The 19,337-nt window shown below is 39.4% G+C and overlaps 1 protein-coding gene across 1 annotated transcript; it reads right to left on the bottom strand.

Annotated features, from left to right (window-relative positions):
* Positions 1–2,775: 2,775 nt before the first annotated feature.
* On the bottom strand, positions 2,776–18,706 carry LOC137979786 (doublesex- and mab-3-related transcription factor A2-like). Its single transcript, XM_068827137.1, has 2 exons — positions 18,284–18,706; positions 2,776–3,642 (listed from the first exon to the last, which is right to left on the bottom strand). The coding sequence occupies exons 1-2, from the start codon at positions 18,681–18,683 to the stop codon at positions 2,891–2,893; spliced, it is 1,152 nt and encodes a 383-aa protein (XP_068683238.1). The 5' UTR covers positions 18,684–18,706; the 3' UTR covers positions 2,776–2,890.
* Positions 18,707–19,337: the final 631 nt, after the last annotated feature.

Here is a 19,337-nt window from a genome sequence, read left to right as displayed (position 1 = left end):
ATGGACGTACGATGAGAAATCATACCCACAGAACCCTATATAAGTGTAGAACGGTTGATCATCAATTGTTAAGGGGGCTAACTGGGGTTTTTCCTTGAAAAAACACAAACGTAACTCCTTGCATTTCTTAGCGTTAAGGCGTTCTTAAAGGCGCGCGCTTTATCTCCCCCGTAAAGACATACATATTTGTATTCAAGTATAGATTTTATGATAGATTTTTTTTTTTTTTTTTAACCATTACTTTCTACATAAGGGCATTCAAGTGTAGATTTTATTATAGATTGTAGATATTCATGAGATGTTAAAATTAGTATTTTAGGCCTTTACAGATGAAGAGCCACATCCTTTTATGTGGATATACTGTGAATAAACCGTTATTATTATTATTATTATTATTATTATTATTATTATTATTATTATTATTATTATTAGAACGGAGCGGCTGAAAAGAAGCTTTTTTTCCTAGTGTAATAATTTCTTCTGATAATAATATTTAGAATCTACATTTTTATATAATGTTTATATCCAATATGGTTTTAAATGTTTTTTTTTAAATTATAAATACACATTGTAATTCATTTTTAAATGCGAAAATGAGTTTCAATAAAACTATTATAACCTAAAACTATTATTCTAAACTTCAGCTTAGCCAAATTCGAGTTAATTAAATTGTTGGATAAACTGATAGCAACGGAAACCAAAGTTTCCGCGGTCCTTTGCACTAACCCTTGCGAGCTAACCGCTGGAAAACACTAACTAACGTGGTCGGTATTACAACTTTATAAGAAAAGAGCCGCTAAGACAGTCCTCGAGTTTCCGACAACATCGGCGGACATTCGGCTGTCGCATAATGCATTTTCTCGTGGGAAAGTTATTTAAATTAACTGAGAAGGACGAGGTTGTTTGCGACACTTAATTTGGTTTCCACGTTTCAATTTCCTATCTAAGTTCTTAAGCATCGTGCATTAAAATACTTTGCATACAATAAAACGATCATGAGAATATAAAAAAGATAGGTTTAAAATATTACAAAATATGCTTCAACACAGCGTTTATGGACATATATTTGAAGACAAAAACTGAAATCCTTGCGACGCAGTTTTCAAGCAAGAATATCCTCCATGCTTTGTTTTGTTGTTTGTTTTGCAAAGCGTTTCATCGGAGCAGCCTGGTTAAATCGGCGGCTGTACCCGCTTGTCCTACTTTTTTTATCCCACTGAGTGAAGTTCCATAACACACAATGTCGTCTGACCAGCCATAAGCGGTTTGGCATCGTTCTGACTTTTGAGGTGGGTCTTCGTTTTAGATCAGTGGGTCTTAGGTGTTAGGTCTTCGTTTTTGGGTCATCGTTTTAGAAAAACCCAAAAATTTGGTTTTATCAATTCCACGGAGTTGATAACGTAAATTGACCATCGTACAGGGATTCTAAAAGCTGACGTTTCGAGCGCTAGCCCTTCGATTCGCTCTGACGAAGGGCTAACGCTCGAAACCTATTTTGTTTTAAAAGGTTCAAACACGATCTCAGAAATTTACACAATAAAGATTCTTTACAGGCTCCCCAAGCTGAAAATACGTGGTGTATGAGACAGCTTGTGTATATAGAGAATTGTATGGGAAAACCACCGATCGTAAAAAAATTGTGTGAATAACTATCTTATTTGAAATAAAGTTTTCCTACCTCAAATGTGTGACGAACCTGTCTCTTGTGCTGAGTTTAGAGCCATTCTGACGCCGTTTAGTGAAGTTATCCGGAAACCGTTACTAAAAGAATAGGAAGGCCGACCACTCCATCCATCGCTGGCCAGACCTCACTCCACAAATCGTTTTCTCCTCAACAGGAAAAGTCCCGAATCGCAATAAAAACAACAGCTCCATAAAGCCCAATAAATTTCACTCCAAATACGTGTGTTTCGGCGACCGAAAGACTTGTGAAGAACGAAAACTTTGCCTTAAAATTCACCTCTTCGGCTTTCCTCAAAGGCTTGTGACCGGGCAGTCAACAACGGCCGCTCGCAAGCTGGTTTCACTCTCAACTCTGATTGGAGGGTCGTGTTGCCAGCGCGCGGTCAAATTCAAATGGACCAATCAGAGTTGAGGGTGAAACCAGCTTGCGAGCGGCCGTTGTTGACTGCCCGGTCACAAGCCTCTGAGGAAAGCCGAAGAGGTGAATTTTAAGGCAAAGTTTTCGTTCTTCGCGAGTCTTTCGGCCGCCGAAACACACGTATTTGGAGTGAAATTTATTGGGCTTTATGGAACTGTTGTTTTTATTGCGATTCGGGACTTTTCCTGTTGAGGAGAAAACGATTTGTGGAGTGAGGTCTGGCCAGCGATGGATGGAGTGGTCGGCCTTCCTATTCTTTTAGTAACGGTTTCCGGATAACTTCACTAAACGGCGTCAGAATGGCTCTAAACTCGGCACAAGAGGCAGGTTCGTCACACATTTGAGGTAGGAAAACTTTATTTCAAATGAGATAGTTATTTACACAATTTTTTTACGATCGGTGGTTTTCCCATACAATTCTCTATATACACAAGCTGTCGCATACACCACGTATTTTCAGCTCGGGGAGCCTGTGGATTCTTCAGCATTATTTTGCTCGGTTACAAAAACTCTAGGAATTCTGATTATCTGTAAGATAGTTTAAGCCTTTAAGGGGTATAAAATAACGAATTCGAAATGTATATATCGGTATGTACTATTCATATTGCTTATGTACTTGCCATTGGGTATACGTAATTCTTGGTAATAATATCAAAATAGCTCAGTTTCGTAAGTGGCGTACCTTGACTAAAGGAGAGAAAAACAATTCTTAGTTTATTTCAGTGTTTTTTATTTGCCTCGCTATTAGGTGAGACTTGAGGTGAAAGCGAGGGCGGGCTTCTGTCGCGCTCATTTCGCAGTAACATCCGATCCCCTGGGAGAACTCTGCCAGTGGATCTCATGGTCATGAGGGTGGCGGTGGCTGACTGCATACTGTGACTGTACCTCATGTCCTCGAGGTGGGGTAACTTTGTCAAGCCAGGGATTTTTGACATCGGGGTCGGGATGTGCTCTGTTATCGACGTTATCAAAGAAGTGGCAACATCTTACGTCGGTCGCTTCGCAGGTTCCTTTATCGGGGTAACGAACAGACGGTACGGGACCAGGTCCAGGGTAATAAATACTTCCGGGATATTGACCACTTGCACATTTGGAAGTCGCGTGATAATCGACCGCGCTCAATGAAATACCGTGAGGAATTGTCAGCGAAAGAGGCGTGAAGGCCGAGTAGCTAGAAGGTGGAGGGGGCCCTAGGAACAAACCACGCTGTACACTTGCCAACATTTGTCCCCTAGCAAGCGCTTCCTCGTGACTCGGTAAAACGGTCTCAATCGTTTGGATTACATCACCTCCGCAGCCCTTGAGTATTAGCTCCAAAATGTTCCTTTTTTGCTCGGGAAAGAGCCGTGTTAAAAGGTTCATAAAACGGCCGTGATCCGATGTCGACATAACTGTGTCATCTCCGTTAGACAGCGTCATTCTGTCCGTTCTCTGTCGTTTCATGTCCGGTGACATTCGCACCCTTCCTTCTTCCTCGTCATCCTCTCGTTCACGCTTCCATCTCGTAAGCAGGGCTTCGCTGTTGTTGTCCATCGCGAATTCTGCAAGTACAACAAATTTAAAGTCTTTAGTCTCCAGAAGGGAAAAAGAAGAGCGGTTTAGAAATTTACAGTATTACAACAACTCTTGATTATAGTTCATAGAAATGACGGTGGGCACAATATACACTGACAATATATCCTTGAATAGATCAATATTTTGAGGCGAAACCATTGTGTTTTTGTTTCGATGTGTTAAGAAACTAGCCAGCTTTCATCAACTTAGCAGGTCCTCCGTTCGACGAGCAACTTGCTTGAAGAACAGGTTTTGAAGAATTTGCCAAAACTACGAGGCGAGAACAGTCGGTCTAGGGGCTCATGAGGATGTTGACACGATCATTACATAACGTCTATTGACACAGTCAATTTAGTGACTTCAACATTCAACTTATCGTTTCTAAATCTGTGTAATTTAAGTCAGCTTAGGCAAGATAATGCAGATAAACTAAACGAAAATAGGGCCTCCCCAACTCTCTATGATACAGATAAACCGTCTGCTCTTTGAGAATTCACAAACAAATATTACCTTAAATCGAGTAAAATCGACGGAAAACTTCGTGCCCCTGAACCCGATCTAGTGAGAAGATATTTTGATCCACACTGCGAATTAAATGACCTGTTTCCATTTTAATAAGATGCAAATTAAAAATTATAGTTTTCTTTGCACTGACGTTTCGATCAATTGATAAAGGCGTCTCAGAATACAGAGCACAGTTTGATATCATTTATTTTCTTTGTAATTGCAGCTAATGTATGCTTTTTTTCTCGTGTTGTAACCCATTTTTAAAACAGCTGTAACTTAAGGCCACAGACTACTCGCATTCACTATCAAGGCAACTCGAGAGACAAATTCCTAAATCCACTTTGAAGTAGAAAACTTATGGCAATCATTGTGTTGTTTACATCTTCAAAAATTAGGCCCTAATTTTGGCGTCTAAAACTGTATTTTCTAGAAGAAACGGTGGACAAGTTTGTCGACCACAGTTTGCCTTTAACAATAATCTACTGTTGTTTAAATTAAGCAAGATTTTTAGAACTATAGTAACTACCAGTATTGCGCCCGGTGTGCGAAGGCCCTCATTTTGCCGTAGATACAGCTGTTTCGAGAAAAGTTGTGCAAAAGAAGCGTAAGAGCGTTCGCGACAATGCCGAAAGGTAGTACGGGACAGTATTCAATATGTCGTGAACGCCCAGAATCGAAGATGCCGTGACCGGACAGTGAAGACCTACTATGGCGAGCTATTTACTGGGTTGCCCTATGGCAAACCCAGTCGGAAAATAGGTAGATTTCCGTTTTTTTTTTCTTTAGTATTTTTTTCCGTGTCGGTAAAAGTCTTGCCTGTCACTCCCCTGGTAAGTGGTGGCTTTGTGCATAGAGCCTTCTGCGCGTATTTTCTTAGGATCGAGAGGGTAGTGGAACTGCGTAGATTTCTCTGGTGGATACAGTAGAATCATTAACTTAGCCTGCAATGGCGTCGAAAGTCATGTAACGCGAATGGCGTTTTAGTGAAACGTTAAACAAAATATACCCTTAGGGAGCTCAATAATGGAAAGTCAGTTGGATAAACTAGGCAGGAATCTCAAAAAGCGACGTGTAATGGACTCCGACAACAATCTATCGCCCGTCGAGACGATATCAAAGTGAGCTGTATTTACCTGAAGTACATGGTAATTTGACACGATTGAGTTTCTTGTCTTCACGCTCGCAATGAAATAGGAAGAGGTTTTCGCCTCTAAGAGCAAATATGTTGTTTGTTTCAATAAAATTTTCGCTGGAAAAGAATTCTGTGGTATTTTCTGCCTTTGTGAATTATAATATCATGTTGTGTATTGAATTTTCGAGCTTAAGGTTGAAATGTGATATGGGAGAAGTTTTTTAGTATTGCTTTGTAAGCAGGAAGGGTTCACAGGCCTGTTGGAAGCGTGCTTGAGTTTCAACAAAATGAGCCCCAAAATCAGGGAAAAATTGTGACGCAGATGAATAATAAAGTAGTTGCTATTTCCAAAATGATGGAATTACCTGGTGATAAATAACGTCGGACGCGTCTTGGAGAGTAAATTTTGACTTTGCATAAACAAGAGTTGGGCGATTGTGATCTTTGTTTTGACTTCGCTCATTTCATTGTCAAACTTTATGACACTTGACAGAAAAAGAAACTTTCAAAAACCCGGTATCTTGCCATCATTTGACACAGATACTTCACTGTTTGGCGAGTAAACATGCCACGGTAACTTAATCACGGCGCCCGCTGAATTCCAGCATGTCACTTTCGATTTGCGATTTATTTGAACGTAGCAAAAATCTCCCAAAGTGTTTGTCGCTGATCGTAACTTTTTATATTCTATATTCACGGTTCAAAATTAATGTTGTTTTCATGTCGTAAATATTTTATTCTCGATCGACCGTCCCGGAAACTTCGTTCTGCTCTTTCTAAAAACTGTGTATCAATAGTTATTTGCTTTTGCATCAATATTTGTTTTGCATAAAGCAAGCTAACAGAATCTGTACCTTGCTGAGTTCGCATTTGTTAGCGTTAATGGTATTTTCGGTCAGATGCTTCTCTTTTATGAGGGGTTTATTGTTTAGGTCTCCCATCCTGACACTAACCCCGCCCGAAAGGGCTTAACTTCAGTGAATTTTAGTATTACAAAGCTGTCAGATGCTCAGAGGGCACACCTGTGGTGAAAAGAAGTTGTGAGGGAACTTGAAAATTGTCAACATGTCAGCCCAGAAGCCAATGTTTCTCGCTTCTCTTTTATTTGTTATTCTTCGGAGACTGGAATGCTGTATTTCAATACCACACAATTCAGTGCCTTCTGATTTTCTGTAACACGTACCACAGGCAACCCAGTGTATGCTTCACGGAAGCATCTCGTTGGATGAAAGAGTTCGTAGGATATAGCGTTGATGAAGTGGCAGTACGCGAAGATTTATGTTGAGGCTCTCTCCCGCTATCACGATCCCAAAACACGTCCAAAAACAAAAGGGTTAATTAGCAAAATTGATGACTCTGCACGTGCGCAACGATTTTTGGCAAATTTCTTAAACTTTCTCTGCAAAACATGACATAAAATAAGCAAGGTAAGGTCTTCATAATCTTGCTCTCTTTGAGAATCCTAACCGTTTGTTACTGAATTTTGAAACTCACTCATATCTGAATGTCAGTAACATGCCATGAGCATGTATTTCTAGGTGACGTTTTCGATAACATTTCCGTCATGTTTTTGTTGACTCAAACTGACAGTTTACCATAATCCCTTTCGGCGTTGTCGCGTACGCTTTGATGCTTCTTTTGGACAACTTTCGCGAAACAGCTGTATATATTTGTGTACTCCAGTGGTTCAATTACGTAGCAATAGGCAATAAATTTTGAGAAAATCCTGCCAAGACGAACGCTCTTTTAAAAGAGGAGGCAGAGTTTGTTTACATCACCGACTGAGGAAGCAAACAGGCAGGTAATGTTACTCTAAAGAATAAAAACAGGAAACTGCCCACCTTTAAAAATAGTAAGCCTTAATTTTTCGATAGATTGGGTCTCGACAGTGAAAAGAAATGTATTCATTAATTTTAATAAACATCTTTTCTAAAAAAAAAAAAACGCCAAAATACCCAAAAATACGTTTGTCAGGGACTTCAGGATTAGGGGCTCCACCAGCTGAGTGAGTATTAAATTAAGCAATATCAGGAACAATACCATGGAAAGACTTCTTGAAAAAGTCGCTGTAAGTGAAACAGCTCATAGGCTTATCCGCAGTTTATATATGATCCATTTCATACATAATTTCTTCGTTGGAAGTGAAAACAAACTCGTACGACTACCAGAGGCAGAAGAAGGCCTAAAAATATACCGGCGTCGGAATAAAAAACTTACAACTGACTGCCTTTTCTTAGCAGGTCCCATATTTCAGTGAAAATGGAAATAAGCTGATCATGAAAACCTGACATTCTTAGCCCTAATAAGGGACAACCGAAAAGCGAAGAAAACCTGAAAGACCTAAAAACAAGCATAACTTAATGATGCAATAGAAGTAGATCGCTTATATCAGCACTCTCCGATAACTTCCTCGGAAGGGTGATTATCAAGGGCCTCCAGCCCATGCTATAAACGCATTGCTCATGAACATCAATACTTCATGTGTACCTGGACACAAAAAAACCACCGAGGGTAATCATCAAGGGCCTTTATCCCATGCTATAAACAAATTGTTCATGAACAACAATATTTTATATGTACCTATGTACCTAGACACAATAAAGCCACCGAGGGCGATTATAAAGGGCCTCTAGCCCACGCTATAAACGCATTGATCATGAACATCAATACTATAGAAGTGTACGTAGACACAGCAAACCCACCAAGGGTGAATATCAAGGGCCATTCCATAGCCCATGTTATCAAAAACACTGTACATGAAGATGAATGCATATTGAGACATAGGAAACTCGTCAGGGGTAACAATACTAAAAACTATCAAATGTATACAACTGTACACGGCTATTCAATTGAGTGTCGAAAGTAATTAGCGAATTACTTTGGTTTTGCATTACTTAACTCAGTGATTGGTTCAAAGTTCTCGCGCCACTTTTTCAACCAATCAGAAGTGAAACCAAAACCAATCGTGGCTTGCGCGTGCACATTTTCCCGCGCTTTGTGTCGGCTACGTGTAATTACTTCGAGTTTTGATTGGTTTACTGGATTGTCTCCGTCCTTTTTGATTGGCCAAAGTATTTATTTTGGTATTGGTCTTAAGAAACTCGATTGAAACTCGTTCTAAGCCAACGACGTATGAATCAAGAACGACAAAAACGTCAAAAACGCGGGGGTAACAAGGCCAAGCTATCGCTCAATATTAACGCACTAAACAAAAAATAACACAGCGATCGAGAATGACTAACAGAGACCCCTATCCTGTGCAACCCAAACGAAAACTTACAGCATAAAACACAAACTAGAGGCTGTGCAGCTACGAATTAGGAAACCACCAAGGGGGAATGTCAAGGCCGTCTTGGTCATGCTCGTAAACGTCGATACTCCACCAAGTTCCAGAGCGACACTAACCCAAATAAACGAAAAACATAAATCATCAAGAACAACAAATGACGAGACATAACAAACTCGGCTCCTAGGCTGTGCAACTCAAACGAAAGCATGCAGCAAAAAACGAAAGGTAGAGCGTAACGTACAATAAAAAAACTAGAAAACTGGAGCGCAAAAAAACAACGCAAACATTACTTCAGCAGCTAGCGTATAAAAACTGAGACCTATAGGGTAACCATCGAAAAATATAAGAGGAACTAAACCAAACTTAGTGATCTTGGCCAGGCTTCTGACGAAAAAATATATTTGGAATATCTGGAAGAAAAAAAAGAGCCCAGTGGGCAAAACGACTTCAGTGGAGACCAACGAAACATGGACGCAACCAAAAATAAGCGAAATTCCAAATTGGAACCGGCTTCAGCAGACGCTTGGATGAAAAGAATTATAGAGGTTAAACAGACAGGAGGGTATATGAAGCTGACATCCATGGACCAGTCCAGAGCAAAGGCGTTCACTCCGGAAGACCCTGGCTGATATAACCTTGTAATAAACTTAAGGAGCTAGCGATGTAAAGTGACATGCACAGTCTGTCACATGTCTGTGGCGCCAAAGAACATCTACAGCAGAAAAATATCATCGTTCACGATGTATACAGCCATCAAAACCTGCGACGTTTCCAATGACAGCGGCAAGAATTACGCTGAGCTTTCTAAGAATCCATTGGACGGTTGGCAGAGAAAATATAATCATTTTCCATGTTATCGTCAAAAAACTGTCGTCATATTGGCAATATCAATGGCAAGGACGCTAAGCAATTTTGGTAAAACTTACCCTCAATATCAATAGAACAGCCACACGCAGAATTGGAGGCACCTAAGAAGACAATTTCCTCAAAGGAAAACTGTCGATATGCCCAAGATCTTGCTTCGAAGAATAATTCAGTCAGGCATTTTGGGCGATAGCAAAACTTGTAAATTCCAATTAACGGCAAAATTTATGGCAAGAAAGGAGCTTCTATTTATGAACCTGGATACAGATCCGACACAGCTAACAAGCAAAATAAGTTACAACGGACGAAAGCAAGTTAACAAACCTGGCGAACAGGGGTACGATCCGTAATAGATCGCCGGACAGGAATTTCATTCTTTCGTCGGTTGCACAAAATATGCAGACGGACAAATCGATAACAATCCCAAGATACTTAAGATGATAACTTGAGTTGGGACCAAAAGGGATATCTATTCATTAGGAACAAACTGGGATCGAAGAACAAACAATTTTTGCCTGAATTCCAAATAGTGACAGAGAGCGGAATAAATATAAACGGGGCACAAAAAGTTCAGCAAAACAATCAAGACAAAGGATATCAAAAATCGTGTATTAGACACTGCGGACTATTAGAGTGCTGACGTATTGGTCTTGAAAGCAAAAGGCAAGGGAATTTCACGCAGTGGAAGCCTGAAACGAAAACTCAATGACGCAAATAAAATGAGACACATGGTAGAGTTGGAAAACTGAAAGATTTACGAAGTCTCTCTGTAACTTTCACAGCCTGATTTGGCACATGCAAAGCAAACGCCAGGCCGGTCTAGTGGCTTCGACCAACTTTCCTTGGTTTTAACTTAATCGGTGCCTTCCAACGCAATAGCAGGATTTTCTACCACTTCTAAAATTCATTTGCTGCCAGTAAATTGGTCTTCGTTGCTCGACTTTTTAAAGAATGGTGGTTCATTTCTCTTGAACCTCTCAATTCCTGTCAAAGTTCTTGGGGCCAACTGAATCGCTTGAACTTTCCACCTCCAAAGTAGAGTAGAAACGATAGCACTAAACTGTGAGAGAAAACTCTCAGTTGCTTTGGGAAACGAACTCCTTGACTTCGGCATCATTCATAAGGAGAACGAAACAGGACTTGTGCACGCGGCCAAGGCTGACCATAAAATGCCTCACTCGCTAAACGATCGCTAAATACAAACCACGATCGCGTGGCACTCCAAGCGCCTGTCGCTCACAACCAGGCCTCTGCTACGTGACGGCAAAATATCAATTTATGCTAACCAGGATTATCACAAATTGGATGAGATATTTGGTTGCGCAGTGTTACCTTGACAATCGATAAGTTAACTTTTAAGTCTCTATGGGCGTCATTTATAATTAGTAAGTCGCTCTATTGGACATCATCTTTGGCAAAGTTATCGTCCAAGGTCAAAACTCGGTGCCGAATTCGTAACTCGTTCCAAATGGAAAACAATTAGAATGAGTCAATTGTAGCCCGCTTTGACGAAAAGATATCTATTGTTTGACATTGTGGCTAATTTTAGTTCTAGCAATATAGCAGTTCTTAGCATAGCTTTTCCTTACGATTACGATTACTCGATTGGAAACTCGCTGTTTTCCGGGAAATATCTCGTTAAAAGAGTAGCAACAAAAAACAGCAAAAGTTAAAACTCGGTGATTGGCATGGCTTGCATTAAGCAACTGCATGTGATAACAGAAAAATATTTCGTATTACAATGGCTGCCTTTAATGAGGGACGCAAGAGATACTTAGGATATTTCATGTCATATACCACATGAGCCTGGTTCTCACTTGTTTGAAAAGCACAATCACAGGTTCGCGTTACGGGCATAAAAGCAAGCATGCTCGTTACCAGAGCCTTGGATCTTATTTCTGCACGTGACACGAGGCTCTGGGAAACTCAGTGTAGGAGATCATGCGCCGTAGATCTGGTTCTTTTAGCCAAAAACTGGCTATTTGAACGGTAAGGCGCTTGCTCACTCCTTGCGCTTTTTTTCACGGCATCAATAAGAGACGCTCTTCATTGTTCTTCACGAAAACCAATTAGAAGACACTTCCCCAGAGCTCTTCTCTCTCTCTTTCATGCGCAAAAAAAAGAGTTCCGGGGTCGAGATTGAAAAGCAAGCACATGAAAATGAGGCACACGCGAGCGCAGTAGCACCGGAAAAGATATCAAGATTGCGGAAAAGCTGCCAAAAATTCTTCTTTTGTTATTCGAATTTCACGCTTGTTCCTCCTAGTTACAAAAAACATACATATTTATCAGTACCAATAGCAACCATCTTTTGTCTGTTCCATGTAAATCTCTTATACTTATCCTTTTTTTGCGCTTATTTCCCACCGAGACAATTTTTTTCATCACCAATGAGATCCTGTGATCCGCCGCAGCTTAAAGTGCCCCTGTGATCAAAAAAACACTTCTTTTTTTCCCTCAGATTTGAAAGTGTGTTTGCTTAACACCTGACTGGTAAAATTTTGAGCTTTGATTTTTATCCAAAGGCCGTTTACTTTGAGTGTAAGTTTTGGATTTCACGGTCCGCCGTTATTCACGTTCAAAACTGACCGATTGGACCTCAGACGGTTGGATCCAGGGAAAAGTGACGTCAGAAGCTCACTAGCTTAAAATTTCAGCGTGTGAACACAGCTTATTATATATGCAAAGCGTGAGTTTAATAGTCTGAAAGCCCAAAACCCCTCGTGCTGCATATAATTCTGCGGCGTACACACGTATTGCATTCTTAAACTAGTGAGCCTTTGACGTCATTTTCTCCTCGATCCAACTCTCTCAAGAACATAATGTTAGTAATGGCGGACCATTAAATAGGAAAATTACAGTTAAAATAAACAGGTGTCTTTTTGAAATCAAGGCTTAAAACGTGGGTCACTTAGTGTTTTGTTAACATAGTTTTGAAATCCAAAGAAAAATATGAATTGATTTTTTGGTCACAGGGGCACTTTAAAAACAAAGATCTTTGGTTCTTAGGTCTTCACCAAGTACTATGAGGTTAAGATACGTGCAAACGCTTCGATCGTGCCTATATTTGTTGTATCCATATTGGACTTCTTGCCGACACGGTGGCCCTTCTGGATCTAGTTGTTCTGACGGATGTTACTGCGCGGGATACCGACTCAGGAGACAAATGCATTCTTGTTGTGGGTGTAAATTCGGCCAGTTGCTTTATAATTTCGAAACCAGTTTGATATTGGCATCCTTGTGCACGTTATACTTGATCTTAGACAAAGAAAATATAGAAATAAATCTGGTTTGGTCTGAACGAAAGCCAAAATTTAATTCATTTGTCCCTATGGGGGTCCCACATATTCCTCAGAACACTAAAATCCAAGATGTCCACCGTATTCGGGTAAAAACGTCTGTTCGGTCTGGTGTACTTTTATATGTTTAGTTAAAACCAGTCCGACGCGAAAGAAGTTAATGTTCCGCGCTTACACCGTTACAGTTCCTTCACTTGATTTCTGACTGGTTTCCTTGATTTTCGTGGACTGTGGTAGCAAAGTCACTGTCTTTGTTTCGCGATACGAATTATAGTGAGGAACGCTGCATACACAAAACAACGTAAAAGGATTTCATGACACTAAGGCCCCTTTTAAACGTCGCATTTCACGTGTGCCGAATCTAATGCAAATGAGAAACATCTATTGTTTTCGCTCAATTGCATTAGATTCGGACATGTGAAATGCGACTTTTAAAACGGGCCTAAGCCAAACGTGAAATAGTTAGATTTATACTCGATTGGAAACACTTCTACCTGATCTTTCACTTCGCGTTGTTGTGAATACATCAAGCCGACTGACGGTAGGTAGCCAGGTCGGTAGCGAGCACACATGCGCGTTATCTTTACAAACACAGACGTCATCGAAGCTTTCCACCAATCATGCTTTTGCTTTTACAAATTCTATTTTCGCTAATGAGCTACAACTTTTTCGAAAAAATTCTTGTCCATGCACGCAAAAAGATAGTTCCCTGCCCTTGTTACACTATATGTAAATATCTCACACCTTCTCACTAGCACCTATCGCACAGCACGCACAACCACCTAATTAGCACAAAGCACTACCACCGCACATTTATATAAATTAGGCAGTTATTCAAATAAAGAGCAGTTCTTCATAACGCAAACTGAGTAAACAACGATCTCATCACAAGATAAATTTTGTATCCCACTTATTACCAAGGATATTGTGGAAGCAGATCTAAGCAAAATGCCTTCAAAGAATAAAGCAACAGGTCTAGATGGCATCAGTGCCCGTGTGCTGAAAGAAGCTCCACCGGCAATATCTTCAAGTATCGCGCTTATTATATTTACAATGCTAGCATCAGGAATGGCGTTTTTCCTGCGGGCTTCAAAATAGCCAAAGTATATTGCCACTCCACAAGAGAGACTAAATACAAGAGAAAGGCAATCACCGTCCCATATCTGTTCTACCTATAATTTCCAAACCGTTAAAAAGACACATAGCATCCGCTAACTTACAGCATCTTACTCTGAATAATCTACTAACCGCTCTGCTTAATATCTCCGACAACTGGTTGAAAGCCATGGACAACAGTGAACTCGTTGGTATTGTCTTTTTAGACCTAAGTAAGGCCTTCGATTTAGTCAGCCATGACATCTTACTTGCAAAACTTGATAAATATTATACTGGAACAAATACAATGGACTGGTTTAGATCTTACTTAACAGGCCACACACAAGTTGTATCCCTCTGTGGTGTATTATCCAGCCTCTTTAAATCTTGTTGTCGGGGTACCACAAGGTTCCATCTTAGGACCACTTCTGTTTTCTATAGCTATTTATATAAATAATTTACCACTCTTGTTAAAGGACACCAAAGTCGACATACATGTCGATGACACTACGATCTGGTCGAACGGAACTAATTGTACAGATATTCAAAATACTCTCAATGATAGTCTAGATAAGGCCAACAGTTGTTTTAAATTAAACAGGATGATACCAAACACAAAGAAGACCAAACACCTGCTAGTTGGTTCTGTTCAAAAGCTAAACCATAGCAGCGAGACTACAATGGAAATTTATATTGATGACATGAAACTAGAGGAAGCGGCAGGAGAAAAGCTGCTCGGAGTTGTCATTGACTCTAACCTTTCATGGAATTTACACATTGATTATTACTGGGTTGCCTATGGGCAAACCCAGTCGAGGTCTGCGTTTAGTTTGTTTGTTTTCTTTTTTTTTTTTTTTTTTTTTTTTTTTTCCGTGTCGGTAAAAGTGTTGCCTGTCACTCCCCTGGTAAGTGTTGCCATTGTGTATAGAGCCTTTTGCGCGTATTTTGTTAGGATCGAGAGGGTAGTGGAACTGCGTAGATTTGCTCGCAATGAAATAGGAAGAGGTTTTCGCCTCTAAGAGCAAATATGTTGTTTGTTTCAATAAAATTTTCGCTGGAAAAGAATTCTGTGGTATTTTCTGCCTTTGTGAATTATAATATCATGTTGTGTATTGAATTTTCGAGCTTAAGGTTGAAATGTGATATGGGAGAAGTTTTTTAGTATTGCTTTGTAAGCAGGAAGGGTTCACAGGCCTGTTGGAAGCGTGCTTGAGTTTCAACAAAATGAGCCCCAAAATCAGGGAAAAATTGTGACGCAGATGAATAATAAAGTAGTTGCTATTTCCAAAATGATGGAATTACCTGGTGATAAATAACGTCGGACGCGTCTTGGAGAGTAAATTTTGACTTTGCATAAACAAGAGTTGGGCGATTGTGATCTTTGTTTTGACTTCGCTCATTTCATTGTCAAACTTTATAACACTTGACAGAAAAAGAAACTTACAAAAACCCGGTATCTTGCCATCATTTGACACAGATACTTCACTGTTTGGCGAGTAAACATGCCGCGGTAACTTAATCACGACGCCCGCTGAATTCCGGCCATGTCACTTTCGATTTTGCGATTTACTTGAACGTAGCAAAAATCTCCCAAAATGTTGGTCGCTGATTGTAACTTTTTATATTCTATATTCACGGTTCAAAATTAATGTTGTTTTCATGTCGTAAATATTTTATTCTCGATCGACCGTCCGAAAAACTTCCTTCTGCTCTTTCTGAAAACTGTGTATCAATATTTATTTGCTTTTTCATCATTATTTGTTTTGCATAAAGCAAGCTAACAGAATCTGTACCTTGCTGAGTTCGCATTTGTTAGCGTTAATAGTATTTTCGGTCAGATGTTTCTGCTTTCCGTGAGGGGTTTATTGTTTTGGTCTCCCATCCCAACACTAACCCCGCGAAACAGGGCTTGACTTCAGTGAAGTTTAGTATTACAAAATTTTCGGATGCTCATAAGGCACACTTGTGGTGAAAAGAAGTTGTGAGGGAACTTGAAATTATCAACATGTCAGCCCAGAAGCCAATGTTTCTCGCTTCTCTTTTATTTGTTATTCTTCAGAGACTGGAATGCTGTATTTCAATACCACACAATTCAGTGCCTTCTGGTTTTCTGTAGCACGTACCACAGGCAAGCCAGAGTATGCTTCATAGAAGCATCTAGTTTGATTAAAAAAACGAACTCTAGAATATGTCTCCTTAAAAGGCTTATTTAACCTTTGCTTGCAGGAAAATGTTATATAATGCCCTCATAAAGCCAATACTACAGTATTGTTGTACGGTCTGGGGTAACTGTACCGTTGATAATCTTCAAAGAGTTGTAAGACTACAGATTGAAACGATGTGCTATGCTAATTTTGGATGCTGATACTCCTGAGCTTTTTAACAAATTAGATGGCTGCCAATAGACGATATTATACGTATTAGGAAGCTTTATATGCTTCATAAAAGAAATCAAGGACATTGCCCAACTTATTTTAATAATTACATTGAATATATAGGTAATACCTATAATTATAACACGAGATCTGTTTCCAATTAAGGGAAAGTCTGTAAAAGTCCGTAAAAGGAACTCTGGCCTTAGAACGTTTCATTCAAGCGCTTGCCGTTTGTGAAACAATCTTGATGCCAAACTTGGGTCACTCTCCCATACTAATTTCAAAAATTTCTTATTTAAACTTTACCGTATTGCAGGAATTCTTTTATTGATCATTTTAAGATTTGTAAAACTTTTTAGTTTTATTGGTAGTTAATTAATCAATATTGTAATACTAGCAATTCATTATGTAAATTTAGTTGGTGGATCATACAGGTAGTTAATTAATTAATCGATATGTTTTATCCCTTTAATTGTAGGAGGGCCACTATGAAAACTACTGGGTGACCAGTAATCGATGTGCTTCACCCTCGTTACATAAAGTTCTATTATTATTATTATTATTATTATTATTATTATTATTATTATTATTATTATTATTACATTCTTCAAACTTCTGAAGCGTGCAACTAGACGAAAGACGGGCCCGCCTGGGAAATCATCATGACTAAAGATAGACTTGAAGACGTTCAATATACCTTTTCGCCTTAAAAATGAGGGATTTCAATTCTTGACGGCTCATTCAGCGTGTTGTAAAAACGATATAAACAAATAAGAGTTACAAATTGAACAATCTTTGGACTTTTCTCTGATGGACAGAACACCACGGCATGCAGAATTTGTAATTTTCCATTCTTTCCCTAGACAGTTTTGACTCTGCAGAAAATAGTTCCTTTGTCTCACGATAAGCAAAGAAATGTTCGTGAGTTTCGCCCACTAAAAATGCGACTGTGTCCAGACATTAAGAACCCGAAGTCTTTTGCATCAGTAAGAAGACTAATTAGAGTCTTCCAGACCTTTCAAACATTTGGACGAGTTGACTTTGCTTAAAATGATTCCTAAAATTTCTCTTTCATTTACGTTGGCCTGACTTTCTCGAAGCAAGTGAAGGCTTGCAGTTGATTGAAGGAGGAATTCATTTGGCAGAGATATTAGAGGCTACAGTTTTATTTAAAAGTTATTTTATATAACTCTGACAGTCACATTTTCCGGTCAGAACTTTGAGCCGAGTCCTCGGAATGCTCGGAATGTGGGATTTGTTTCTTTATTTGGTGTCTTAGAAAAAGAAAGTCTCGTCTAATTTCAGTTTCCAGGGTGATTTTAGGGTGGGATGTTCGGTTTCATATGTTCACTCAATCTCAATTTATAAATTTGCGGGGGCGCTCCCTAAATACTTGTTATGGGGTCCCTACGTTAGAATTTTTGTGAAAAACAACTCAATGTAGCGACTTTTAATAAATCTTACAGTTTAGACTCGCTGATTGCTTAGGGCTGCCTAAATACGTTTTAACAAGTTTGGTGAACATATATAGTCAGTTGTGATTGCCAGGCTTTTTAAGTTAGTTAGCACTGATTTCCTCACTTTAGTGGCATGTGAATTTCTTGAATAGCGAAAAACTTTTGTAAGTTATATTAAACACGTTGCGCCTTAAACTGCATTTCGTTTTGAAAAGCTATTGTTACAAACATGCTTTATTTACATAAAAGTTTGATTATCAAATCTCAACTCGTAAATAAAATGTGTGGACGCAAGTACTCGAGTTATCTGCCGATAAATGGCCCTTCGTAACTGGGCAAGGTTCTGCATTACGAACAAGTGGAGACTAGCAAAAGAGGTGGTTTCGTCCCATTTAAACGTATGACCTGTCAAACTTGTCAAATATCAACATGTGCCAGGGAAAACGTCTACTCTGTTGTTTCAGTTCCTGCAGACTCTATTTCTTCTTTTTAAAGCAGGTTTCGTTGAGTGCATGGTTTACTAAGTTTGCATTTCAATATTCTAAGCCTACTTCTACAAAAAGCCTTGAAAGAAAAATGACGAAATGATTTGGTGATTAATCATACTTACCTCCATCATTAGCGCTGCTTCCTGGCGACTCAAGACCGTTTGCTGAGTCTTCGTTCCCAGGAGAACTTGATCGGGAAGACATGCTGGTCGTTCTCGCTAGCTGACCTTCTTTTGGAGAAGTTGGCGACGGAGGAATTATCCGCAATGTTTTGTGCAGGTTAGAGTTGAAGCATATCTGCGCTGAGTTGTATGAAATATGGCCTTCGGCTTCTTCGCTTTCTTGTTGTCTTCGCAATGCCACTTGAGCAGCCATGACCCTCTGCCTTTCAGCTATGAGATTACAATCGGAGCAGGTGCAATCTCTCCATTTGCAGAATCTCTTGTGCCCTTTAAGGATGGATATGACGCCATGATTTCTACATCGAGCGCATTTAGGAAATCGCTGCGCTATGGACCCCATTGAGAGTATCTGGGAGGATTTGATGTTCGTTGAAGAAGCCTGAAACAAAATCAGCGATATTTGTTAATTAATTAACGTTGGCAAAAGTCTAAAAACTTTCTTTAAAGACGGCCGGCGGGGACAAATCGACATCTAATATGCTCCAAAACGTTCTATCTCCATCAACATCATATCACTGAATGTACAAAGTTTATAAAAGTTTCACATTTTCTATTTTTAACAAAAATGGCTCAAACATAACAAAAACAATTGCAGTGATTTGCTTGACCACACGTTCAAATCATTTATGTAATTTTTGGCGTCAGACTAAGATTTAAAAATTAAGGCAGCCGCGTAGGTGACACAACACTGCCACAAAGCATTCAAATGATCTCCTTTTTGTTGCCTGACTTTTTCGTCATTGCTTACCATAGTAAAAATTAGCGTATGATTTGGTTAATTTGTTTTGAAACGCATCAGTTCAGTCTGAAATTAAGTCATAAAGTTTCCGGAGCGTTAGAGTTAAGTTTTTTAAAATGTATCATCTTCACCTTGATCATACGATATTTAAGGTCCTTTCATTACCTTGAAGTTTCAAATTTCGCACGCTTGGAGCAGTAGTTAACAAGTTTTACATAATTTCGCGGTCACAATTTGTTGCTGCGTGTCGGTAAA

Source organism: Montipora foliosa, chromosome 12 (assembly GCF_036669935.1).
Source record: "Montipora foliosa isolate CH-2021 chromosome 12, ASM3666993v2, whole genome shotgun sequence".
Lineage (NCBI taxonomy): Eukaryota > Metazoa > Cnidaria > Anthozoa > Scleractinia > Acroporidae > Montipora > Montipora foliosa.
This window is presented reverse-complemented; position numbering and strand designations above follow the sequence as displayed.